This window comes from Oncorhynchus masou, chromosome 1, assembly GCF_036934945.1.
Source record: "Oncorhynchus masou masou isolate Uvic2021 chromosome 1, UVic_Omas_1.1, whole genome shotgun sequence".
Lineage (NCBI taxonomy): Eukaryota > Metazoa > Chordata > Actinopteri > Salmoniformes > Salmonidae > Oncorhynchus > Oncorhynchus masou.
The window spans coordinates 75504465-75532421 of record NC_088212.1 but is presented as its reverse complement, the minus strand read 5'-3'; the positions used below and the strand labels follow the sequence as shown (position 1 = coordinate 75532421).

At 41.9% G+C, this 27957-nt stretch overlaps 1 protein-coding gene across 1 annotated transcript; it reads right to left on the bottom strand.

Annotated features, from left to right (window-relative positions):
• Positions 1-258: 258 nt before the first annotated feature.
• LOC135550733 (enhancer of mRNA-decapping protein 3-like) lies at positions 259-27678 on the bottom strand. The gene is made up of 7 exons (XM_064981808.1): positions 27594-27678; positions 25255-25429; positions 23233-23426; positions 16679-17041; positions 9543-9696; positions 4890-5107; positions 259-3672 (listed from the first exon to the last, which is right to left on the bottom strand). Exons 2-7 carry the CDS (start codon positions 25416-25418, stop codon positions 3338-3340), a joined length of 1428 nt encoding a protein of 475 aa, XP_064837880.1. The 5' UTR covers positions 25419-25429; positions 27594-27678; the 3' UTR covers positions 259-3337.
• Between the last annotated feature and the right edge of the window lie 279 nt (positions 27679-27957).

Below are 27957 nucleotides of genomic sequence, written 5' to 3'. Positions count from 1 at the left end.
TCCAAGGCAGTATCAGTTATGATGATTTTCACCACATTTGCATGCATTCATCTCAACGCTGCCAGCACTAAGCTTAATTAAAAATGTAAAAAGAGAAACAGAGGCAAACTTTTGACATCATCCCAGCACAGCACAGGCTATATTGTAGCTTCCTCGGGTTGTGGCTACTTAGAACCATCTGGTGGACAACCTGTGAAAATGCATCCTCAGTACCCCACCGTACAAATAATATGTGAACACAAATCTGGTACAAACATGAAGAGTAGCCACATGTCCATTTAATAAACTAAAACACAATACATTTGCTGCAGCTTCATAAAAAGTGTGACTTGGAGAACTTTAACAATTACTATACACACTCCCACGCATGATCTTGTAACAAACGTCCCCCCCAAAAAAAACAAAACAATTGTAGCTGTGGGATAAGCATAACAAATAAAATAGTGTGCTCTCAAGATTTCTACAAAAGTAGTGCATGTGGCACATTTTGCCCCCCTGTATTTTCTATATAAAAATGGATGAAGTGGTCTTTATTACAACAACAGGTCAACAGACATTGAAATGGAAGTGTGTTGAAACAAATGAAGCCCTTTAAAAAATTGAATATTTTCTATGCAGTGTCACATTTAATGTTTATCAGTCATTAATTCTCAAGCTTGATCTCAGTATACAGAACAGTATCAACTTGGACCAGATCTGCACACCATTACAAATACTTGTCACATGCTTCATCTGCCTTGCTGAAATTCCTTTATGATAAAGGATAACGTTTATTATTCCAGTTTACACACCAATTACTCAAAAAATAAACTTAAGTAAACAAAATCCTGATTAAATCTGTAATGATATGATCAAACAAAAGTGGTTTAGTTCCTCCATCATGACATCATATGAGATTAGCCACTATCCCATTGCTAGCTACCACGAGGACACTTCCCAAAAACTATTACTGTAAATCCTTAAGAAAATGAATGTAATTAGCTGTGTGAAAACATGGCCTGTTTTCTGGCAAATGTTTTGTAACAATATGACCATAAATCACTTAAAAATAAATCTGTCTGGGCTGGAGTGTCACAATACAAGAACATCATTTCCCATGGAAATATTTCTGAAAGTAGCAGTTTTAGATGACAAAAAAATCTCCTGTAAGACTTCTCACCTCAGCATCCATAGGTCTCTGGAATCACATGCAGGAACAGGCATTCCTCTCAAAGCTGACAACAGCAGCAGCCTCAAGGAGCCCAACTACTAAGCTAAAATACGTGTTTTGGATGCTTTATAAAGATACATTGTGTTGTTCTATTCTCACATCATAACATGTTATGTAGATACTACAAGTATCTGTAGTTGGCACCTGCAGTGAGATGGCATACATTTACAGGCTACACACACTTGTAATACGTGAGAAAGCTCAATGCGTGAAATTGTTGAGCAATACAGCATTATTGAGCAACATTATCAGAGATAAACAAAAACAAATGAAAACTCATAGTCCTACACAATTGGCAACAGATGCCATTGATTCACTGTATTACATGTACTGTATGCACTATTAACAATAGCCTGATTTAGTCGTTTGGAAATGTAGAGCAGATACAGACAAGACAGTACTTCCAAGTCATATGAATGTTTGCAAAGTTGTAACCCAATCAATTCAGATCAATCCTCTTCGACTACCCATGAAAACAAACATGTGCAAACACACCAATAATTGGATTTAGAATAATAAAAAAAGAATGAAATACAGTTTAAGAAAGCAGTCAGCCTCAATGCCCTTGGAGCCAAACCTAAATCAAACCCATTCACAAAAGCTCCCTAAAACACAATGTCTGCACTCCATACTAAGACCATACTATAATGCACCAAGTGTTTGCAAAAATCGCTAATCGTTTGCAAACATAATTCAGACATCCTGGCCAGTATGTGACCTAACAGGTCTGTAATTACAGATCTGTTTACACAACCACAGAACGTCTCACACAAATCCGAGTCTGGCTCAAGCGCATTTGAAGATCCACTTTCAAAATGATTGCAAAAAAAATAATATCCGAGTCTTATCTACCGTGGCCCATCTGTTTAGCTGCACATCCAAGGCTTGTGTTCGGAATTTAAATGGCATATTGCCTATACAAATGAAATACAAACCCAATCCTATCAGAAAGTGAATTAAATGGTACAATGGCTACTACTAGGAAAACTATCTTTACATTTTTTTTCTTGACAAATGCTGTAATACTAAGTGTAAACTAAATGGTATTGCTTGGCAAATTACATGTTTACAAAACCTGAAGCAAGAACACAGTCACGGCAGCAGAGGTAGAGCATGTGTACCTTTCTACTGTGTATAGCTACTTAACAGATACATATGCATACCCTTGTAAACTATTATAAAACTGTATGTGGCCTTATCTGACAGGTGTCAAACAGATATGATTTCATATGAGAAGTGTAAAAGATGGAGAAACTATTTGTTTGTACGATAACACAAATACACTGAAACAATGGTGTTGAGCACCTCTTTTACATCTTTCATTGCAGTGTTGTTAAAATATAGCCCAGATGCAGCTTAGAAAATATATGCATTCAAACAAATCCAAAATATCTTCCCTATTTATCAAAAACAGACAAATTCTTAAACATTTTCTTTAGATAAAGAAAAGAGGAAACAAATGTGTTTGTTACAAGTTGATACCAGTGATAGCTAAATACACATTTCAATTGAAATTCGCTCCAACCAATGTTGACCAAAAAGTGGCATTTAAGAAAAACACACCAATTGAATTTAGTGAGAATAAGGGCATTTCAAATAAATATCTCCAATTCGGATCATAGGGCTTTTCCCAGAGAGGTGAGAGAAATTGAGCTCTGCTGTGGGGCACTGGGTCAGCCAGGTCCTGTGGTCTCCAGTCCACACAATCTACAGTAGGAAACAGGAAGTATGTCTCAGGCCCATGGCTGGTCACACGGTCAGGGTTCATAGATAGAGACTGACTCATAGTGGTTAGTCAGCTCTCTGTAAACATAACATACTCAAGACTGGCTGATAGGGGGCAATGCACACACATAGCCCTTATCACAAAGCCCAACGGGACAGGAAGCCCTCCTCTTGGAGCTTTACCCTTCTCCCGTGGCACGCAATACACTCCCAGGGGTCAACCGGGAGCAAAGGAAAAACATATACCAACCAGCAATACAATTAAGTGCCAATTCTGAAATCCCACCACAACCTTTATTCAGTAACTGTACACATCACCCTCTAAGAAGGCCTTCTGTATTTCACTAGAATGACAACACAATCCTGTGCACAGCCAGGGCTGGTAGGTTGTGGCAGGTCCTGCTATGTAGAGTGTAAAGGAATAACGAATTTGCAGCCGAAGGGTGAATGGTAGTTGATGCCCACTTCCTGGAACACCTGCTTCGGCACCCCGATGTCACACAGGTAGACCCTAGCCTCCCCACCATCCAGAGGCAGGGGCAGGCCCAAAGACAGGGTCCACTTGGCCTCCACGGCCTGCTTCTTGCCACTCACTGGAGGGTCAATGCTGAGCACCGGAGCCCTGTTCTGGTTGGCCCAGTCCGCAGCCGCCAGGTACCAGGCCTTTTCCCTCAGGAAGCCATTCTCATGGCAGTCCAGACAGTTGATGACAAGGTCCACTGGGCTGACCGGCAGGTCTGGGAGGAGAGAGAGGGACAGAGATCAGGGTTTGAACTGAAAGCTTCTGAGTAGCTAGACCTCCAGCAGAGGGCAACATCGTTTCAGTGTACCGCTGTTAAAAGCAGACAAGCAGCACAGATTTGAGTTTTTTGCTAATTGTGCCTAACTATACTGAATGGAAATATAAATGCAACATGTAAAGTGTTGGTCCCATGTTTCATGAGCTGAAAAGAAAGATCCCAGAAATGTTCCATACGCAAAAAAGCTTATCTCAAATTTGTTTACATCCCCGTTAGATTGCATTTCTCCTTTGCCAAGAAAATCCATCCACCTGACAGGTGTGGCATATCAAGAAGCTTATTAAACAGCATGATCATTACACAGCTGCACCTTGTGCTGGGGACAATAAAAGGCTACTAAAATGTTGTCACACAACACAATGCCACATATGTCAAGTTGAGGGAATGTGCAATTGGCATGCTCACTGCAGGAATGTCCACCAGAGCTGTTAACAGAGAATGTAATGTTAATCTCTCTACTATAAACTGCCTAAAATATGTTTTAGAGAATCTGGCGTGTGGACGAGTGGTTTGCTGATGTCAACGTTGTAAACAGAATGCCTCATGGTGGCGGTGGGCTTATGATATGGGCAGACATAAGCTACGGCAACGAACACAACAGCATTTTTTCGATGGCAATTGTAATGTCCAGAGTTACCGTGACGAGATACTGAGTCCCATTGTCGTGCCATTCATCCGCCGCCATCAACTCATGTTTCAGCATGGTAATGCACAGTCCCATGTCCCAAGGATCTGTACACAATTCCTGGAAGCTGAAAATGCCCCACTTCTTCCATGGCCTGCATACTCAGACAGGTCACCCATGTTTGGGATGCTCCGGACCAGTCATATGAAATCCATAGATTAGGGCCTTATGAAGTTATTTCAATGAACTGATTTACTTATATAAACTGAAAAATCTTTTAAATTGTTGCATGTTGTATTTATATTTTTGTTCAGTATACAGAGGGAAGTGTCTACTCTAGATTAGAAAACAATGGTATTTTTATACAACTCATCCTAACAAAAGAACACTACCAGGAAGTGGATTCACCATCCTCACTATCTACAATCCATTTACCTTTCCATCTACAGTCTCATCACATATAATGATTTCAAAAGCTGATAATATCTGTGAACAGAGAACAAATCTGTTAGTCAGGATAAGTCGGTACCATTGATGCTGGCCACCTGCTTGCCACTGGTCTTGCTGTAGAGGGCGAGCTCGTTGGTGATGGACTCCTGCATCTTGACGAAGTTGGGAAGGAAGAGGATGACCTCCACCTCGTGGTTGGCCAGGTGCCGTCCACAGCTGATGCCCTGGGCCCCCTGGACATGGGGGCCACACAGCAGGGCCACCGTGGGACGCTGGTGATTATTCTTAGGTGTCAGCCTGGGGACATCCAAGAGACATATGTGATTTGTTTGTTGTCTTATTTTGAGTTCTTATCAATACAAATAGTACAAGCCAAGGCCTGGGATATGCGATTGCTGGTGGATTAGACAAACTTTGTCCTCATTGAGATAATTAATTGTGCAGAATACAATCATGACTGATCTGAACATCATGATCTGCAGTTTCCACACACTGCAAACCAAGGAGCATTATCATCACCTCAGGACTGCATGGGTAATAAACTGGTTGTTGTGCAAGGGTTTCCCTTTCTTATAAAAACACAACTCTTCAACTACAGCATAAAAACCAGAGGAAGCCTTTATCTGTAATCATTGTAATCAAGGTCAGTGGAGCATTGTGTCCTATGTCGACCATAAACACCTCACGCTTTCAATAGGCTGCTACACCTTTCCATGCAAAGTATTGGCTTTCTGTCATGATTAACTGCTAAAGCCACTGTCCATTCATCATGAATATGGAGTTTGCATTGACTCCTTCACACGCACAAAGAGAAAAGCCTAAAGCAGAGGGGAACTGGAAGCTTCACAGCCTGTCGGACATTCTTGACTTAACAGGGAGAATGATTTGTAAATACACTAGATGACAAACAGGGGGGCGCTGTTTTGAAGCCACCGCGCTTCCATTTTGGTGCTCCCCAACCATTGTAAGTTTTTAAAAAATGGAATGTCTCTGCAACTCTGCCTAGAAGGCCAGCATCCCCGAGTCGCCTCTTCACTGTTGATGTTGAGACTGGTGTTTTGAGGGTACTATTTTTGCTTTGGGTACTCAACTAGTCTAAAGGTCGGCTGGTTTTATTGCTTCTTTAAATCAGAACAACAGTTTTCAGCTGTGCTAACAATTGCAAAAGGGTTTTCTAATGATCAATTAGCCTTTTAAAATTATAATCTTGGATTAGCTAACACAGGAGTGATGGTTGCTGATAATGGGCCTCTGTACGCCAATGTAGTATTCCATAAAAAATCAGTCATTTACAACATTAACAATGTCTACACTGTATTTCTGATCAATTTGATGTTATTTCAATGGACAAAAAAAGTGCTTTTCTTTCAAAAACAAGGACATTTCTAAGTGACCCCACACTTTTGAATATCCAGGAAAACAGAAGTTAAGTAAATAATTCTAAAACCATTTTAAAAAATACAATAATGATGCCAATTTGCTAGATAAAGAATGCACAAATATTGTTTCTCACACAAGTTTATTGTTGCTTACACAAACATCCCTTATTTATATATGTTGGGTTGTAGGCCCAACTCTTTCAACAACATTTCTGAGTACTCCATAGGTTTTCATACTTCCCGGGAATGACCAATTCTGACTAAACGGATAGCTCAGGTCCTTCACTACTCAAAGCTGTGCTAACTGCATCCTGTGTCGCATGTCGACGCTTCCTCGAAGTTGTAGCAGGTCATCCGTTGTTGGTGGTGGCACTTCAGGGAGTCTTGGATCATCTGATCTCAGTACCATTCCCCTTGGGAGCCCCAATCGAGAGCCCAGTGTTCTCAACACTGCTCTCTGAACTTCTGGGCTGTAGTCCTGTGCAGTTTTCAATGTGTAGACACTCTACCTTCAAGACTTGTTATTGTAGAGTCTCCTTTAGCTGAATGATAGAATAATATTTGGTGAGTATTTTGTCTATGGATTTTCATTACCATCAGTACAGAACTGTAGCGTGCAACAACAGGATACAAAACTCTAGATCATCTTTACTCCACACACAAAAACACATACAATGCCCTTCCCCGCCCTCCCTTCAGCAAATCAGACCATAACTCTATCCTCCTGCTACCTACTTAAAAGATTTTTTGCAAGACCTGCCACATCCAAGAGCGTCACAGCCGGTGTAGTAGGATTCGATCTTCGTCCTGTATTGACAATTTGCCTGTTTGATGATTCGCCAGAGGGCATAGAGGGATTTCTTATAATCTGCAAGGTTAGTGTACCGCTCCTGGAAAGCGGCAGCTCAAGCCTTTAGCTCAGTGCGGATGTTGCCTGTAATCCTTGGCTTCTAGCTGGGATATGTACCTTCAGTCACTGTGGGGACGACATCATCAATGCACTTAATGAAGCCGGTGACTGATGTGGTAAACTCCTCAATGTCATCGGATGAGTCCCCGGAACCTATTCCAGTCCACAGTGCTGGCGAAACAGTCCTGTAGCTTAGCATCCGCTTCACCTGTGCACTTTTGTACTGAGCGGCCTCTGTACACTGGTACTTCATGTTTGAGTTCTTGCTTGTCAGCAGGAATCAGGAGGATAGAGTTATGATCAGATTTGACAAATGGAAGGCGAGGAAGAGCTTTGTATGTGTCTTGGTGTCTGGAGTAAATGGTGATTTTGAGTTTTGCGCCTCTAGTTGCACATGTGATTGGTAGAAATTAGGTAAGATGGCAACTCCTATCCTCAGGGGCCTGATTGGTTTCACACTTTCCTACAGGCCTATAATAATCACACTTGATTCAACAAATTGTATTCTAAAATAAGGACCATGATTAGTTGATTATTGGAGTCAGTTGAGTCAGCTGGGGTTGGGGCAAAAGTGTGTCACCAATCAAGCCCCTGAGGACTGGAGTTGTCCAACCCTGACCTAGATAGACAACCAATAAAACATTCCCCATCAATCCCCATTTGGAATATGATTTTACCATTTGACAACTATGAAATAGATATTCAGAGTAAATACATTAATTGGAGAAGTAGGCTATTAGACAGAATGAGGACTTAATGTTTCCAGTCATTTCATATAATGTCATGTTACAGTCTTATACACTCAATACATGTGTATAGTTTAGGCTGTTTATTTACATCTCAGCCAGACAGCTCAAACAGCTCTCTATGCTGTAGTATAATGTTGGGCTAGAATGTCATCAATAATCAAAGTAAATCCTGTGCAGTTAATTTTCCTAAACAGCTTAGCTAGATAGATGCATAGCATTAAAATATGTTACTTTGTTATTACTGTTCTTAGCTAGCTAGGGGAAACAAAATGATGGAACAGATCAAAAATATTTTGCTAAAGCCTATGCTTACCGATCTGATTCTGCTCCAATACTCAACAATGGTGGGGCTGGAAACAGGCTTGCTAGGTGTTGATGTCGATGTATTCCTTTCATGACTGAAATTATATTTCAGGTTCAAAGCAATGAAGTCCAGTTCAGATACAACAGCCAACAGGAGACAAAACTAGCTAGTTTTAGAATGTTGTGTTGTACAACAGCTGACTAAAGACGGGACATTCAGATCAAGAAGAAGCGACGTGCAGTTGACACCGTTTCGTCAGTGAATCTTGGAAAATCCAGCCGACGACATGACAGGTTCTAAAACTAGACCCTTCCGATCAAACAAATCATTGCATTGTGACTCATCTTGTGTATTTCAAATTAACTTTATGATCATGGCTATTCCTTGCCAGTAGAGTAGTGTGTGAAATAGCTAGCCAGCTAATATCACAGCGTGACTTTCAGACCACAGAAATATAACACAAGGTCAAGTGACGTCATACACATAAATTAGGTAGCTAGTTATGACTTACTAGTGAAGCTAAATGTTATATACAAATAAAATAAAAACAGCAATGGCAATGGCAAAGTCAGCAAATAAGCTGCACAAGCTAATATAAACTATTGGATGTGTGGCTTGACAACAATCAAAACAAGCAAACCAAAATAAACACTTGCATACATATTTACAACTAAATATCAAAACCATCATTTCACTTTATATCTAGAAATATGTATTATCTACCTAACAATGTCTTACATTTTCAGCAGAAAAAATGCAACCTGTGTCAGTTTTGAATCCCTTCAACTCTCATTGTTCTCTCCACTGAGTGAACGCAAATCCGAGGTTTACTCTAGTCTTGGCCCGGGCTCTATCATTTTCCCTTTTCTCCTTCAGGCAGGCTAAAGGTGCAATATCGTTATGATTGCATCACATTGTATGACCACTAGCGACTAACTCAAGCTTTTGAAAAAGCTCCATTCATTCCTATGGAGGACTGCCAATATGTCCTACCGGTGGCTTCAAAACCTCTCATCGGCCAATACATAGCATCGGCAATCCAGAGTTTCATTGATCAGTGCCTTAGGAGGTTAATTGCCTGTTTAAAACACCTTACTACAGTATATCACCACGGCAACAATACAAGAAACAATGAAAAATTTACAAAAATAGAAGGACAAAGGCATGTTCGTATAACCCTGGGTCGTGTTCATTAGGGCACACTGTAGCAAAACACCTTGGAACTTCAAACAAAACGAACACTTCTTATCGGGCAAGTTCAGATATTGTAGTACCTCCCCATTTCAAACCGTTTTCTTTAGCTTCGTGCCTATTGAACACAACTCTGGTATCAATGAAGCCTGTTGCATGTGATGTTACCCCAGTAGAGGAAGCCCACCCAGCCACTCACCGGTTGGGGCCCCCCAGAAGAGTGAGGGCCATCTGGCTGGCACACACACCAGTCATCTCCAGCCTCCGCTCCAGAGAAAGGCCATGCCGCTCCGCTGAGGCCAGAAGACACTTGTGAAGCTCATAGGACACACTGGGGACAACCAGGCCAGAGTCTACAGTCAGAGGAGCGAGAGAGACAACAGGGGAAAATAAACATGTATTAGTTGTTATTGTGCCAGATAATAATATATGTAGCTATGAGAAGAGTAGAGATTGGAATTTTAAAAAGTTCCAGATTTCCCCCCAAAATATATGGAAATGGTACTAAAAATAGAACTGTATAGAATCCTCATAATCAGTGTGACTAGACATTATCAAAAGGAACTACAAGGCCTAATTCACCAACAGCATGAACTTTCACGATGAGGACAAACACACACACACACACACACACACACACACAGGAACTCCTCAAGGAGAAGGAGTTCATGAATAAGCAGAACATCCCCTCACACGAGGAGCCAGTTCCCTTGGGAAAGCTTCCATTGACCTGATCTCTTTCCAATCACGGAAGGAAGATCCCCTTCTTCCCCTCTCATTTGTCACTGTTGTCTGCCGCAACAACAAAGAGAGTGTCATATTTTGTAAAGGGCTGCCAAACATGAGGATACGAACTGAACTGCCTCTCCTAGCTATCCCCTGCGGTCTTCTGGAGGGGCTGGGTTCACACGCTCCAGCTCATGCCTGCTGAGCTCCCTCAGCATCCCCATAACCAGAGCTTTGGGCTGAGAAAGACACCGGCGGCAGCCCCCCGGGCCCACACACACTACCGCCACACCTCACATAGGACTCCACCAAAACATAAGGGTACCATGACAAAGGGGAAAATTGATAACAGGTGGTTAAGGTGTACTGGTTGGTACACCCATGTGCCAATAAAGATGGCTAGTGTGTGTGGGAGTGTTGCAGCTTGACTTCTTGAGTGAATACTCAGTTCCAGGACCACCCACACACACATTCAAGGTTTTTCTTTATTTTTACTATTTTCTACATTGTAGAATAATAGTGGAGATAAACACTATGAATTAGAAAATATTTCTAAAAACCAGTTTTTGCTTAATCATTGTGGGATATTGTGTGTAGAGTGATGAGGGGGAAAAAAATATTTAATCAGTTTTAGAATAACGCTGTAACGTAACAAAATGTGGGGAAAAAATCAAGGGTTTTGAATACTTTCCGAATGCACTGTGTGTGTGTGTGTATGTATGTATATACAGTTGAAGTCGGAAGTTTACATACCTTAGTCAAATACATTTAAACTCAGTTTCTCACAATTCCTGACATTTAATCCTAGTAAAAACACCCTGTCTTATGTCATTTAGGATCACCACTGTATTTTAAGAATGTGAAATATCAGAATAATAGTAGAGAGAATGATTAATTTCAGCTTTTACTTCTTTCATCACATTCCCAGTGTGTCAGAATTTTACATACACTCAATTAGTATTTGGTAGCATTGTCTTTAAATTGTTTAATTTGGGTCAAACGTTTCAGGTTGCCTTCCACAAGCTTCCCACAATAAGTTGGGTGAATTTTGGCCCATTCCTCCTGACAGAGTTGGTGTAACTGAGTCAGGTTTGTAGGCCTCCTTGCTCGCACATGCTTTTTCAGTTCTGCCCACAAATTTTCTATGGGATTGAGGTCAGGGCTTTGTGATGGCCACTCCAATACCTTGACTTTGTTGTCCTTAAGCCATTTTGCCACAACTTTGGAAGTATGCGTGGGGTCATTGTCCATTTGGAAGACCCATTTGCGATCAAGTGTTAACTTCCTGACTGATGTCTTGAGATGTTGCTTCAATATATCCACATAATTTCCCTTCATCATGATACCATCTATTTTGTGAAGTGCACCAGTCCCTCCTTCAGCAAAGCACCCCCACAACATGATGCTGGTGTTCTTCAGCTTGTACGCCTTCCCCTTTTTCCTCCAAACATAATGATGGTCATTATGGCCAAACAGTTCTATTTTTGTTTCATCAGACCAGAGGACATTTCTCCAAAAAGTACTATATCTGTCCCCATCTGCAGTTGTAAACCATAGTCTGGCTTTTTTATGGTGGTTTTGGAGCAGTGGTTTCTTCCTTGCTGAGCGACCTTTCAGGTTATGTCGATATAGGACTCGTTTAACTGTGGATATAGATACTTTTGTACCTGTTTCCTACAGCATCTTCACAACGTCCTGTGCTGTTGTTCTGGGATTGATTTGCACTTTCCCACCAAAGTACATTCATCTCTAGGAGACAGAATGCGTCACCATCCTGAGCGGTATGATGGCTGCGTGGTCCCATGGTGTTTATACTTGCGTACTATTGTTTGTACAGATGAACGTGGTACCTTCAGGCATTTGGAAATTGCTCCCAAGGATGAACCAGACTTGTGGAGGTCTAGAATTTTTTTCTGTGGTCTTGGCTGATTTCATTTGATTTTCCCATGATGTCAAGCAAAGAGGCACTGAGTTTGAAGGTAGGCCTTGAAATACATCCACAGGTACACCTCCAATTGACTCAAATGAAGCTTCTAAAGCCGTGACATAATTTTCTGGAATTTTCCAAGCTGTTTACAAGCACAATCAACTTCGTGTATGTAAACTTCTGACCCACTGGAATTGTGATACAGTGAATTATAAATGAAATAATCTGTCTGTAAACAATTGTTGGAAAAATTACTTGTGTCATGCACAAAGTAGATGTCCTAACCGGCTTGCCAAAACTACAGTTTGTTCACAATAAATTTGTGGAGTGGTTGAAAAACAAGTTTTAATGACTCCAATGTAAGTGTATGTAAACTTCCGACTTCAACTGTATATCTATCTCTCTACTGCTCAGGTCTGTGTGTCAACACATTAGAGGATATCTAGGAAAGAACAGCCCAGGGAACATGGTTCCTAGATACTACCACAACCATGTCATTATTCTGGTAGCTGCTCACGGAACCCTTTAAAAGAGCCCTGTGCTAATCTCTACCTATAGCCCATGGCACATTAGTCTAGAGAGGAACACTAGCTGGAGGGGCTGCACGGCTCAATATCCCTTTGATAGTGAAGCAGGTAAGACCATAACGGCCTGTTTCAAAGCGCTGGGCTGGCATTTGAGTGCTCAGCGTGGCTTCGCTCCTCATGTATTATGTGCATGCAGGCACGTATGCAGTTATCAGAAACACACAGGCATATCACTCAAGGCAGAACACATGCAGTGTGACATGCAAGAAAACACACACCTGCAAACAGCAGATAGATGGATGTCGTGCCTGGGTGAAATGAACCTTATCTCTTCCCTCTCCGTATCTCCACATCCCTCCCACTGTTCCAGTACAAGGACAGGTAATATGTTACAGTTGGATGGGAGAAACACAGTCTACTCTACTGCACCGTTCCTCGGACAATCACGTGAGCGATAAGCACACAGCAAAGTCAACTGCTCCTTGTCATGCAACCTGCCACTGAGGAGAAGGAAAGGGAGAGGTGGGAGTTGCACTATGATCTAATTGCTTTTTGACCATCCCGCCAGCTATGTGTGTTTGTAAGGAATTCCCCTGCTACAGCCCCCCACCCCGATCCTGTGTACTCTCACACTCACACACACCCACTACACTACACGCAATGCTCAACCTGCTCAACTGGGTAGCCAGGAGCACGCAGCGGCAGTAAAATAAACTGAGCTGGAAGCAATCCTTCAAGCATGACAACGAGAACGTTGAAGCTGAAATCAATACACACATGCAGGCAGGAAGCGGGCCATGGGTGATTAGGGCTGGTGCTGAGAGAGGGAGGTTGGAGAGACAGAGAGATAGAGAGAGAGAGAGAGAGAGAACAAGGAGTGAGATGCACAGTTTCACAAGGTTCCTCCAGACTACAGGCCTGTTACTGCTGCAGTACCAAGGGGCTGCGAGCCTCTAACACTCCATAACCTCAGCCCTCATAACTATGAGTAATGCAGGTCAATTGATTAGAAAGTTCCATTTGAGGACCTCCCGAGTGGTGCAGCGGTCTACGGCACTGCATCCCTGGCTGCGCGGTTTGGCGTGTCATGTTTCGGAGGACGCACGACTCGACCTTCGCCTCTCCCGAGCCCATTGGGGAGTTGCAGCGATGAGACAAGATTGAATTTGGGGAGAAAGAGGGAGCACAAAAAATTTCTCATGCCACCAGACCAAGGGAATCAATAGCTGTGAATAACACTTGTCCTCAGCTCTCACACCCTCTCCTGTCACTCTCTCCATCAAAGGTAGTTAACGGGGCAGTGATTTGATTTGTTCTGTGGCTTTAGTATGTTTACAGTGAAGAGATTTGAGTACATGTGTAGCAGTGGAGGAAGGCTCATAATAATGGCTGGAACGGAGCAAACTGAATGTGTTTGATGTTGTTGATACCTTTCCACTTTTTCCATTCCAGCCATTACCACGTGCCCGTCCTCCCCAATTAAGGTGCCAACGTTTAGATGAGGAGTGGTTTAACACACATAGCAATTAGCAAAGGACAGCAGACAGACAATGTTATCCCAACGCCAAACATTTGTTTTCCTAGCCCTTTTCTGCTGTTGATTTAAATGTTTAGTGGATAGGAATGGATTCAGGTGTGAGCAGCCTGGAGTAGGTTAAGGGTTTGTTCCACATGTAGTGTGGTTGCATCCCAAATGGCACCCTATTCCCGATGGGCCCTTAGCAAAATTAGTGCACTATATAGGGAATAGGGTGCCATTTGAGTGGTAACCTGTGTGTGACTATGAGAAGTGCTGTTTATGTAAAGCTCAGAGCGGTCTGATAATTACAAGGTACAGAGGATGGGGCTTAGCATGACAGCATTCAGGCAGAGGTAGCAGACCTGCCCAGCCCGTTCAGTAAAAAGAGAAAAGCGTCCACATTCAGCTCCCAGTTCTCAGCACCAGGGACAAGGCTTTTAATGGCTGCCTGGCCCGCATTGTCATCATAGTCACCGCACTGCTGTCGCCCTGATAACTCTGGCTGTCGTCCATGTTAGGCTACTTACATAACCCTTTCTAAGAACTGTTGCACATTTCACATACCTGTATGTCGGTACAGTATGTACTGTAGTGTAGCGGGCTATTTGAGACTAGGGCTCACATTCATGTAGTGAGTCATTTCATGTAGTGATTTAGGTTATCCAGTGAGGTGTATCAGTGCAGTGTCTTTGTCTGGGAGTATTTAGTCAGCTGGCAACAGAAGCACAACACTCCTATCTCCATGGGTGCACAGAATGCATTCTATGATTCTCTCTTTATTTCTCTCTCTCGGAGGACCTGAGCCCTAGGACCATGACTCAGGACTACCTGACATGATGACTTCTTGCTGTCCCCAGTCCACCTGGCCGTGCTGCTGCTCCAGTTTCAACTGTTCTGCCTGTGATTATTATTATTTTACCATGCTGGTCATTTATGAACATTTGAACATCTTGGCCATGTTCTGTTATAATCTCCACCCGGCACAGCCAGAAGAGGACTGGCCACCCCACATAGCCTGGTTCCTCTCTAGGTTTCTTCCTAGGTTTTGCCCTTTCTAGGGAGATTTTCCTAGCCACCGTGTTTCTACACCTGCATTGCTTGCTGTTTGGGGTTTTAGGCTGGGTTTCTGTACAGCACTTTGAGATATCAGCTGATATGCGAAGGGCTATATAAATAAATTTGATTTGATATGACTAAATGCGATGGTATTGGCATCGCTATCCTTTTTCCCTAATGAGAGAGCGAGCATGTGTGTGAGTGTGCTTGTGTTCCACGAAGACCTATATGACTTTATGCCAACACCAGAAACCAGATTTGACTGGTACTGATCCCCTATCCCTACAGCGTAGTGATTGGTCCAGCTGAGCCAGAGTGATAGGTGTTGCTCTTCTTGTCACACCTTGGAATCCAGGCCAGGGGCCTAGCATAGTGTGCCATTCACTTATCTCCTGTATGAAACCAATTATATAACACACTTATAAAGAGTGGGACTGCATGGTGGGGCAGTGAGCTCAAAGCTCAAAAGTCACCTGCTGCCTCAATCAAAAGAGTAACCAAAGTTGGATCCGAGCCAGCACAGCACATTGCGGAAGTGGGTGGTGGCCCTCTCTGGCCAATAGGACAGTCAAACCCACACCCAGCAAAGAGTTTCAGTGTTGCTTCACAAAAGCACAAGAGGTAGACCAGCACTGTCACTCTGAGAACGTATACTATTTCTGTCTAAAGTCAATACTAACATGGAGGGGGAATTCAACTAGTTTCCAAAGTAAACACTACAATCATTATCACCGGTCCGCTTGACACGCATGCAACAGAAAACATTCTGAGGGTAGAACTTATTGTGTTGGTCATCAATTATTTTCATTTTCACCAGATACAGAGTCAAAAAATATATATTTTTAATGGTCAATCCCCATTCTCTGGTTGAATGGGTCACCAATCTACAGAGGTTTTCCCATCTTTGAGCTACATGAAAAACATTCTAGTATCTTAAAGGAGAGAAAAACAAACAAGAGACTGTATGGACAGAGAAGAATAGCTGATTAGAGCTGTGTGTGTGTGTGTACGGTGGGTGTGTCACTCCGTAGGGAGAAGCCAGCAGTAATTACTGAGAGGGAGAGGCTCAGCCTCTTCACCACACGCTGCACACGGGCTGGGCTGTGACCGGAACCTATATCTCTCCCCCATCACATCTCCAGCCCGATGGGCTTCACTGAGAATACCGACACTGTTGCGTCCGATTACTGGGTATTTATTTTTCTTGCTTGTTGTTTTAAGGCCTATTTTAGAGCTGTACACAATTGTCCTGTCTCTCCACTAGTCTGGCTCGCTTAGCCAAACCCATGGGTCTACTGTAGCCTCAATAGATCCAGCGGCTGGGGTGAGAGACACTCAGGGCCTAAGGGCACTGGCAGACAGGCCTCTGGAAGTGAATGTGTGATGACAGATGTGAATGGAGAGTGTTCTATCTGTCTAACCCTCAGGGCAGCAGGTTTCTAATGTGGATGTGTGATATATATGTGAATGGAGGGCTCTCTCTCTCTCTCTCTCTCTCTGAATGGAGCGTGTTGTGTTCGCTCTCTCTCTCTCCCTCTCTCTGAATGGAGCGTGTTGTGTTCGCTCTCTCTCTCTCTTACCAGTGCAGTACTCCTTGCCCCCGTGTTGTGGGACCGTGATCTGCCGGTAGACGACTGGTTTGACCTCCAGGATGTTCTCGTCGTGACGGTAACGTGTGGGTGTACCACGTTCCCCACCGGGCGTACCACGGGAACGTGCCCCATTGCAATCTGTGCCGTCAATCTGCGAGAACACGGCTGCCTTGTCGAACAGTGCCAGATTTGCCTCAAAGTCAAAGTCTGTGTCCAGACCCTCGTCCATGTCAGCACCAAAACACTCGTCATCCCTGAGCCTCATCTGCCCTCCACCTCCTCCGTTCTTCACTCCATTCTTCTTCGGCGTGGCCTGGTTTGGCCCTCGGTTACTAGATGATGCTGGAGGACCTGAAGAACATAAATCAAGACATTAGAAGGACGATTTATTCCGATTTCTTTTTACAGTATATATTTTTATCTAACCTTTATTTAACTTGGCAAGTCAGTTAAGAACAAATTCTTATTTACAATGACGCCCTAGGAACAGTGGGTTAACTGCCTTGTTCAGGGGCAGAACGACAGATGTTCACCTTGTCAGCTCAGGGATTCGATGTCGCAACCTTTCGGTTACTGGCCCAATGCTCTAACCACCAGGCTACCTGCCGCCTCTATAGCCTGACTAGCAATTATGGTGCACAAGCCCAAAATCCCAGTTAAGAGAGTAATATTTCAGACTGGAGTCCATTAATCTCTGTCAGGACTCCAGTCTGCTTTCTAATGTGTCCTCAATACTGATCTTATCCTATGGCTGTATCGGGAGCTACAGTTATATAACAAGCAACATCAATAGCACATTAATAATACAGGCTAGTAGTTTTCTACCAACACACAATGTTTAGATACATGCATGGCGCACTAACAAATCAAAAAGAACCAACTGGAAAAAAAATAACTGGAAAAACCGGGTGTTCAACCCTAACCGGGATGAGGTCTCACGCTAACCAAGAGAGAGAGAGAGGCACAGCCGCACGCAAGTGTCACACTGACAGCTAGGTACTTTAGGCTCTCACGCAAGATACACACCAAGTCTCTCAGTCAAGTCACGTACACACTACTGTTGTCACAATGGCGTTGTCACCCGATCACACCGACTGATCTGAGACCTGCCACTATATCAATGTATTTTTGACAATGGAGGGGAGTGAGGGACTGCTTTAAAAAAAATCTGTTCATATGTGTTCATTAGCTTTTCAAAATATTTTACAATGAGACCACACAGAGTATACTTACCTACAGGTCTATTGTAAATCTCAGTGAATCAGATGCCTGAATGCACTGGGCAACGCTCCAAGTCAAGCAGAGAATAATGAACACCAAGTTAGTACTAGTGTCTGATAGAATTGATGTGAAAATGTGGAGAGGTGTAAGAATCTTAGGTTCAATAAAGGCTGAGATATTTGAACAAAACATGAACTTGAGCCATGTGAAAAATCATTGACTGAAACTTCACGGTGAACTACATTTCAAATTCTGATTAAACATGACCCATATTTAAGTTACACACATTACAAGCAAACGTTTCTTACAGAAAAATGAATCACTATGACACCAGTGAGATAAACACACAGGAGCTAAACTGGAGTGAGCGACAGCGTGCTGTGACAGCGTGTGAGGCTTGTCAACATGTTGCTGTGTTGTGTGGAGGGAAATGTGTTCACATGCAAGGTAAGACTGACAGAAGGAAAACCATGTCAGTCAGCCGCAACAACTCCCTCTGTGTGTGTGACACAGTCCATTTTTTATAATTTTACCTTTATTTAACTAGGCTAGTCAGTTAAGAACAAATTCTTATTTTCAATGACGGCCTAGGAACAGTGCTGCCTTGTTCAGGGGCAGAACGACAGATTTTTACCTTGTCAGCTCGGGGATTCGATCTTGCAACCTTTCGGTTACTAGTCCAACTCTCTAACCACTAGGCGACCTGCCACCCCAATCAAGAACAGGAAGGAAGAGCTTTACTGTACACTTAATGTATGTACCAGGGGCACAGGAAAAACAAAGGGCTAAGCTGATAGCATGTATAGGAGCATGTATAGGAACATTTTTTATGCAAAAAATTAATTAAAAAAGCTATTTTTCCACCCAATTATACTCTTAACAAGGTCTGTTTGGATCCAAGATAATCCACTCAATTTGCATAGGACTATGCATCCTTCATTTCATTCCTACATTCCCATCCTAAATCTCCCAGCAAGATTAATGTCAGATAATTACAAATCATTTGTACAGCCCATGATCTTGTATAAGTAGTCCGTAACCCCACCTCCCTTTCTTTCTATGGCCCCCTGCTATGGGGCTGGTTAGGGGCATGGCATTGCGTGTGAAAGGGTCAGCCCAACCCCTGCCACTCAGCACTTTGGTCTCATGCAATTTGTGCATTAGCTCCCTTGGCTGTTGGCCCAAGAATCTGGAGATTAAAATAAAAAATCCAAAAGGTAAACAGTGCTTCCACAATTGATATGGCCTGGCCCCTTCCAAGCGCACTGCCACTGGGACAACATGGCTTCCTGTGGGGAGGGGGGGGGACAGAAGGGCACTAAGGCACGTAAGCCAGGCCTTGCATAACCTCTTTAAGAGCAGACACAGCGAGGGGGGAATGTTTATTGATCTTAGTCACACACGTATTGTAAAGAGGAACTTTGGTACAAGCCTTTAGCACGCTATGGGAATGTGGGGAAGTCACAGCATTGCAAACAGTGCCTGGCTGCTTCCACGCTCAGTAAGTAGTAACCTGGTGACTAGAGGAAAGGACACCAGTTCACCAGACAGACAGAAATAAACTAGACTGATTAAGCAGACTACTACGTAGTAGTTATTTTAAAAGGGTTACTGCTTTATGGGTTGTGGTTATTATACCTGGCAGAAATGATTAAACAAGTATTCTCATAGTACATCCGAGGTTAATAATTTACTAAAACGTGCCAAAACACTGCAGGGATTTGTGTCTGATAAACAGAAATAACAGAGCAGAGACCAAACAAAAGAAACAGAAGCCCTTAATGTATGAATATGCCAGTCAGGTAAAACACAGTGTAACCTTTCCCTTCCTATCCACAGAGCCTAGGTATCTCTCAAAAAAGACAAGTGCATAAATGTTACTATGATCAAAAAGAGAAAAAAATGCCAGGTGAAGCAATGTGTTGGCTCGGCTTCAATGACTGCTGACAAACTGTGCAGATCCTAGAGATTAGGGAGTGGATTTACATGTGACACTGATACTTGTAGTTTCACATTTCCTCCTGTCACTGAATAAGGAAAAAGATCAACAATGAGAACTTTCTGCTCTATAATCACAGTCAGATAGCGGGAAATACGTTCATGACTGTGCTTACACTGTCTTATGTAAACATGTCATAATTGAGAAATAGCCTCGTTCCCAATGTGACAATGTGTTGAGTGTACTTTCTAAATGGGACTAACTGTTACGGTTCGCACCAAATTCATTGGGTTAACACATGAAGGGGCTAAATATAGTGCGGGTCAAATGTATTAGCCTACATCTAGCACTCATAAGCATAAATATGTATGTAGTCATTGAGTGTGATGGTTTTTTTGTACTGTGTTATTGACTTGTTAATTGTTTACTCCATGTGTAACTCTGTGTTGTCTGTTCACACTGCTAAGCTTTATCTTGGCCAGGTCGCAGTTGCAAATGAGAACTTGTTCTCAACTAGCCTACCTGGTTAAATAAAGGTGAAATAAAAAAAATAAAAAAATAATAATAAAAAGGTTAAATAAATGGTGTAAGATTCTAATGCAATAAATAGCGCATTCAGAAAGTACTCAGACCCCTTAACTTTTCTCACATTTTGTTATGTTACTAGGGCTTTGGCGGTCACCAAATTTCATCAACCAATGATTGTCAAGCCAATAACTGGTCAGTCTCATGCTAATTGACCATTAATTAAACACATTTAGCATCTCCTGGCTTCCACACACAGCCTACAAGCCACCAATGCAGACCTTTGGAACATCTATATTACAAAAAGTCTAATACATTCATGTAATATAGCCTACACCTTCACAATAAATCTATTATTTATTTTAGACGGGTCTAAAGAAGCATGATATGAAGAAAATAGTCTATTTCAGAAGAACAGAATAGCACACTCCAAGTTGTCCTTATGTTAGGCCTTGATCTGGCTATGCCAAGTAGCTTTGCGCTACACTAGTTTGTTTAGCAACAAGATTTGCTTAGAAATATGTGGCATTCTTTTATAGTATGAAGAATACAATTGAACAAAGCTGAATAAAATATAAATATTTTCTCCAAACAATGAGGGAGTGCGCATGTGCAGTTATTCTGTGTTGAGTAGTTAACAAAGAAATAGGTACTCCTTTATGCTTAATTTAGAGATATCAATGAAGCTTTAGTTGTTTTACAAACGTTGGGCTATATGTTTAGATTTTTAATACATTGTAAGACTGCATGATGCGACTAATGATGATTTGCAAAAAGTCGATTGAAAGGTCTGCTTTGTTTTTTTTGCAGGCTGTACACACTTCATTAGTCTCTCATTTACAATTTGACAAGCACTTGATAATGCCCAAAATTTCATGGCAGCATCCCCTTTGTGGCCGTAATGCACCCTAAAAAAATCCATGTCTTTCTCGCAATTGCGTGCGTCCTTATCCAATTCCGAGGTGCATATTGAAGATTTTGGAAGAACTGTCCACATTCACTTTTCGTCAGCCAACAAGAGGAGTAGGTATAACGAACAGCAAAAGCACAAGCCTATGTCAATCTACTATCCCCCATAGTACAAATGTCAAGCTATTCTATTCTGTGTGAGAAATAAATATGGTAAGCGAGTATATAGGCCTAGCATACAGAAAGCTGATGGGATCCTCTTCTTTTAAGTAGAGGCCATCACTCTGTTTTCTCACGCAATTGCATAGCCTTTCAAAATGTTGCGCAATATGAGCTCAAGGCCTCTAATGAAGTGTTTGATTAGATTTTCGAATACATTTGCATCGATGCCAGAGTGATTAGAGGGACAATAAAATGCAGAGTACCAGGTAGTTAGCAAGTTCGGTAGGCTACTAATGACCATCAGCAGCATTAGAGCTTGGAGAAGCCCAATTACCATGACTCGTGAATGTCGGTGTGACGGTAATACGGTCACCGCAACAGCCCTATATGTTACAGCCTGATTCTAAAATGTATTACATTAATTTAATTTTTTTCATCAATCTACACACAATACCCCATAATGACAAAGCAAAAACTATTTTTTGCACATTTATTATAAATAAAAAAACTGAAATATACCATTTACATAAGTATTCAGACCCTTTACTCACCGATTACACCGATTACCGATTACAGCCTCATGTCTTCTTGGGGATGACGCTACAAGTGTCAATCTCTGCAGATCCTCTAAACCTCGGTCAGGTTGGATGGGGAGCGTTGCTGCACAGCTATTTTAAGGTCTCTCCAGAGATGTTTGATCGGGTTCAAGTCCAGGCTCTGGCTGGGCCACTCAAGAACATTCAGAGACTTGTCCAGAAGACACTCCTGCGTTGTCTTGGCTGTGTGCTTAGGGTCGTTGGAAGGTGAACCATTACCCCAGTCTGAGTACTCTGGAGCAGGTTTTCTTCAAGGATTTGTCTGTACTTTGCTCTGTTCATCTTTTCCTCGATCCTGACTAGTCTCCCAGTTACTGAAGCGGAAAAACATGCTTCACCGTAGGGATGGTGCGAGGTTTCCTCTAGAAGTGACGATTGACATTCAGGCCAAAGAGTTGACTCTTGGTTTCTTCAGGCCAGAGAGTTTTGTTTCTCATGGTCTGAGTCCTTCAGGTGCCTTTTGGCAAACTCCAAGTGGGCTATCATGTGCCTTTTACTGAGGAGTGGCTTCCGTCTGGCCACTCTACCATAAAGGCCTGATTGGTGGAGTGCTGCAGAGATGGTTGTCCTTCTGGAAGTTTCTCCCATCTCCACAGAGGAACTCTGGAGCTCTATCAGAGTGACCATCGGGCTCTTGGTCACCTCCCTGACCAAGGCCCTTCTCCCCAGATTGCTCAGTTTAGAAGGGGGGAAGATCAATGGAAACAGGATGCCCCGGAGCTCAATTTCGAGTCTCATAGCAAAGGGTCTGAATAGTTAAAAAAGGTATCTGTTTTTTTAATTTTAATACATTTGAAAAAAAATTCTAAAAACCTGTTTTTGCTTTGGCATTATGGGGTATTGTGTGTAGATTGATGAGGAAAAAATGAATTGAATCAATTTTAGAATAAGGCTGTAACGTAACAAAATGCGTAAATAGGGGTCTGAATAATTTCTGATTGCACTGTACATAAGGCAGGCAGGCTGTGGCCATGGTAGAACACACTGAAGAGACCCATGGCCTATTCAAATGCACTCAGTCAGACAGCACTCTTTGTGGCTTCTGGAGAACTGCTGATAGAAGATGGTGTTCCACTACCACTGTATAAAATGTCACCCAGCCCAATTGTTGTTACCTGAAGGGACGTTGCATTGGGGCCTTGCAACCAGTTTAAAAAAATAAAACTCCCAAACTAGTCCTCTCATCTCACCTTTGCGTAAAATGGTAATAGGAGCGGTGGTGGAATGGGTGTTGTTGGCAGGATAACCACCTCTGCTATTCTGACCACTATGCACTGAAGATTTGACACCTGGATCAGACAAGACCCCCTGTCCAGCACTGGCTCTGCTGACACCACTTTGAATTTGGATATCCAGGAACTTGAGCTCTTTGATGTCCATAGCACTGCACAGAATGTAAACATTGACATGTCAGACATGTTAACAGTAGATTGCTTAAAACAAATAAGTAGGCCCCTATGTATTGTGAAATAACTAGAGCAATGCACAGAATGTATGTACAGTGGGGCAAAAAAAGTATTTAGTCAGCCAACAATTGTGCAAGTTCTCCCACTTAAAAATATGAGAGAGGCCTGTAATTTTAATCATAGGTACACTTCAACTATGACAGACAAAATGAGAAAAAAAATCTAGAACATCACATTGTAGGATTTTTTATGAATTCATTTGCAAATTATGGTGGAAAATAAGTATTTGGTCAATAACAAAAGTTTATCTCAATACTTTGTTATATATCCTTTCTTGGCAATGACAGAGGTCAAACATTTTCTGTAAGTCTTCACAAGGTTTTCACACACTGTTGCTGGTATTTTGGCCCATTCCTCCATGCAGATCTCCCTCTAAAGCAGTGATGTTTTGGGGCTGTTGCTGGGCAACACGGACTTTCAACTCCCTCCAAAGATTTTCTATGGGGTTGAGATCTGGAGACTGGCTAGGCCACTCCAGGACCTTGAAATGCTTCTTACGAAGCCACTCCTTCGTTGCCCGGGCGGTGTGTTTGGGATCATTGTCATGCTGAAAGACCCAGCCACGTTTCATGTTCAATGCCCTTGCTGATGGAAGGAGGTTTTCACTCAAAATCTCACGATACATGGCCCCATTCATTCTTTCCTTTACACAGATCAGTCGTCCTGGTCCCTTTGCAGAAAAACAGCCCCAAAGCATGATGTTTCCACCCCCATGCTTCACAGTAGGTATGGTGTTCTTTGGATGCAACTCAGCATTCTTTGTCCTCCAAACACGACGAATATATATTTTGGTTTCATCTGACCATATGACATTCTCCCAATCTTCTTCTGGATCATCCAAATGCTCTCTAGCAAACTTCAGACAGGCCTGGGCATGTACTGGCTTAAGCAGGGGAACACGTCTGGCACTGCAGGATTTGAGTTCCTGGCGGGGTAGCGTGTTACTGATGGTAGGCTTTGTTACTTTGGTCCCAGCTCTCTGCAGGTCATTCACTAGGTTCCCCGTGTGGTTCTGGGATTTTTGCTCACCGTTTTTGTGATCATTGACCCCACAGGGTGAGATCTTGCGTGGAGCCCCAGATCGAGGGAGATTATCAGTGGTCTTGTATGTCTTCCATTTCCTCATAATTGCTCCCACACTTGATTTCTTCAAACCAAGCTGCTTACCTATTGCAGATTCAGTCTTCCCAGCCTGGTGCAGTTCTACAATTTTGTTTCTGGTGTCCTTTGACAGCTCTTTGGTCTTGGCCATAGTGGAGTTTGGAGTGTGGCTGTTTGAGGTTGTGGACAGGTGTCTTTTATACTGATAACTTCAAACAGGTGTCATTAATACAGGTAACGAGTGGAGGACAGAGGAGCCTCTTAAAGAAGAAGTTACAGGTCTGTGAGAGCCAGAAATCTAGCTTGTTTGTAGGTGACCAAATACTTATTTTCCACTATAATTTGCAAATAAATTAAAAATCCTACAATGTGATTTCTGGATTTTTTTCTCTCATTTTGTCTGTCATAGTTGAAGTGTACCTATGATGAAAATTACAGGCCTCTCTCATCTTTTTAAGTGGGAGAACTTGTACAATTGGTGGGTGACGAAATATTTTTTTTGCCCCACTGTATGTAGCCTGAGTCTCAGATCTGTTTGTGCCGTCTTGCCAAATGCCAACGCCTATGTCATTGTCACCGCAAATGATTTCCTGAAATCTGTGACGCAGGCTAATCTTTCTGTACTTCACCATGTGAAATCCTTACCTGAAGGTGACCTCAGGGACAGGGCACCTGACCCCATTGTGGAAAGGTTTTCTGAGAGAGATGGTCTGACTAGTCTGGTCCACAGATGACACTTCTCCCTGGTACATGCCCAGGGTTGGTCCACAGTTTATTGACACCAGACTACCCAACCAGTCTGCAGCCATTCTCTCTGGATCTAGGCATATATGGAAGAAAGAGAACAACTTCACAAATACGTCATAGCTTTCTGATCAATGGGACATTAATGGTGTAAAACTGTTCTGTTTGAGCTACAAAACAAGTTGGATGATATGTATAAATTGAAGGCAGAGGGAGCCTTTGTCAGATCTATGAAGAAGTGAACAAAATTAATCTTATTTTTCAGGTTAGAAAAACTCTAAAAAATAATACAATTCAACAATTAAATATTAATGGTCTCATTACAGATGATCCCAAATTAATCTCTAACTTTAGTTGCAACTTCTACAGGAATTGATATAGTTTTGAGGTTTCTTCAACTTTTTTATTTGACTCTCTGGGGGATGTGAAATCAATTGGGGAGGCTGAGAGGTAACAGTGTGATGACCCTATTATAGTTGAAGAGATCATTTATTCTATTGAACACATTCAAAATAAAAAGTCTCCTGGGATTGATGTATATCTGCTGAGTTTTACAAAACTTTTTCTCAACATTTGGCCCCATAACTGTTGGAGGTCTTTTCTGAAAGCATTACAAATAATTATCTCTCCCAGTTTGACTCCAGGTCCGATTACATTAATACCTAAGCCCAAGAAAGACTTGCTTCTACTCAATAATTGGCATCCAATCTGTCTGCTCAATAATGACTACAAAATATTAGCCTCTATTTTTGCAAAAAGAATGAAGGAAGTATTGGACTCAACTATAGAAGAGACCCAATCTGGCTTCATGAGGAATAGACATATCTAATAATATGCGACTGGTGTTACACCTTATTGACTATTCTGATTTAATCTTTGAATATTGTTTTATTGTCATCTTAGACTTTTATAAAGCCTTTGATATAGTGGAACATGAGTTTCTATTTCTCTCCCTTGAGAAATGTTGTTTTGGGGAATTATTTTGATGTACTATTAAAACTCTTTATATGAATGGGAACATTTCAATTAAATTAAAGCATGGCACTTATCCTAGATTTGATTTGAAAAGAGGAATTAGGCAAGGTCGCCCAATTTCACCTTAGCTCTTTCCTGCTTTGCAACCCAACTTCTTACAAGTTCTATTAAACCAGCAATATAAAAAGGGATCTATTGCTGACAGAGATATTATCATAAGTCAACTTGCAGATGACACAACCCTCTTTTTGAAAGATGCTGACCAGATTCCTAGAGCAGTCGATGTGATAAATATATTTTCTAAAGCATCTGGTCTTTGCCTAAACCTTAATAAGTGTAAATTGTTTGCTGTTAAAGACTGTGTGATACCCTCTATATGCAATATTCCAGTCAAGGAAAAAGTAACATACCTTGGGATTACCATATCTAAGGATCAACAGGAAATATGCTCATTAAATTTTATACCTATTATTGAAAAATAATTAGTTGAACCATTGGTTGCAGAGGGATTTATCCTTGAAAGATTGAGTATTGCTTTCTAACGCTGAAGGTATCGCCAGACTTACTTATGCAGCCCAGTCCCTACATCTTGACAACAAAATAGGTAAAGCGGTTGACCACGTGCTTTTCAACTTCATCTGGAAAAATCGTACACATTATATTAGGAAATCTGTCGTTATGAACTCATATGAATATGGTGGTCTCAATTTTTTAGATGTTACTACTTTTGAATAATACTTTTCAGGTAAATTGGGCTAAGCATTGTTTTAATAATCCAACTAATGGTGTAAAACAGTCTAAGGACTTATAGTTACAGGTCTAAAATATGAGTTCCATTGGCTATACAATTGGCTAACAGCGGGGGTAACCACAGCTCTTTGTAAATGACTACTAGCTACCTAACGTAAACTGGCTACTCACTCATCACTTACCTACTCTGGCAATTACGTCGTTAGCTAGCTAGCTAGGAAACAAGCTGGCAGTGTAGCTGTCAAATACCCTAGTTAGCTATCACTGTGTTAAATCGGTATCTAGCTAGGTAACCAAATAACGCAACTAGCTAGCTGTTCCATTCGAAAAGATGGCTAGCTAACGCTAACTAAATAGCTAGCTACTGCCAAATTGTTGTGAACGCTAACGTTAACTAGATAACGTTAGCGTAGCTAAATCAGAGATCATGGCTAACGTCGGTTATTAATATATCCATCCTCTCCACTCTTTTGTTATTCATTAAACGCTGTCAGGTAAAATTGAAAATTATATACCTTGTTTTTGTGTATGATAGTATTTTGTGATGAGTTTGCTAAAACTTTCTGAACTCGAAGAATCTGTGTTGTTTCCTGGTCACAACGTCACTTCCTTCGCTTTCCCCACCTGCGTTCATTGATTGTTTATGCAGGGGGGCACCAATGGGGCCACATGTTGCTGCAAAGGTGTATTAAGGTAAATGCAATTATGATAAAAAGTGAAGGCATTATTTACAATGCCAACAAAGGTTGTTTTAAATCATTGCACCAATGGCAAGTTTATAGCTTATTTACTCATGAAAACGTGCTCACTTGTGTGCTGCTTGCTTTTGTAGTAGAAGTCCAAGTCTTGTACACAGGTAAGTGATGATATCCAACCCTA

What these genes read in the sequence shown, in the direction of transcription:
- LOC135550733 (XM_064981808.1), bottom strand. Translation starts at nt 25,418, where the DNA reads ATGGCTGCAGACTGGTTGGGTAGTCTGGTGTCAATAAACTGTGGACCA. An exon ending in GGGCAAGGAGTACTGCACTG is followed by an intron (nt 9,697 to 16,678) that starts GTAAGAGAGAGA and finishes CTCTGACTGTAG; the next exon opens with ACTCTGGCCTGGTTGTCCCC. An exon ending in GCAGGTGGCCAGCATCAATG is followed by an intron (nt 3,673 to 4,889) that starts GTACCGACTTAT and finishes CTCTCCTCCCAG; the next exon opens with ACCTGCCGGTCAGCCCAGTG.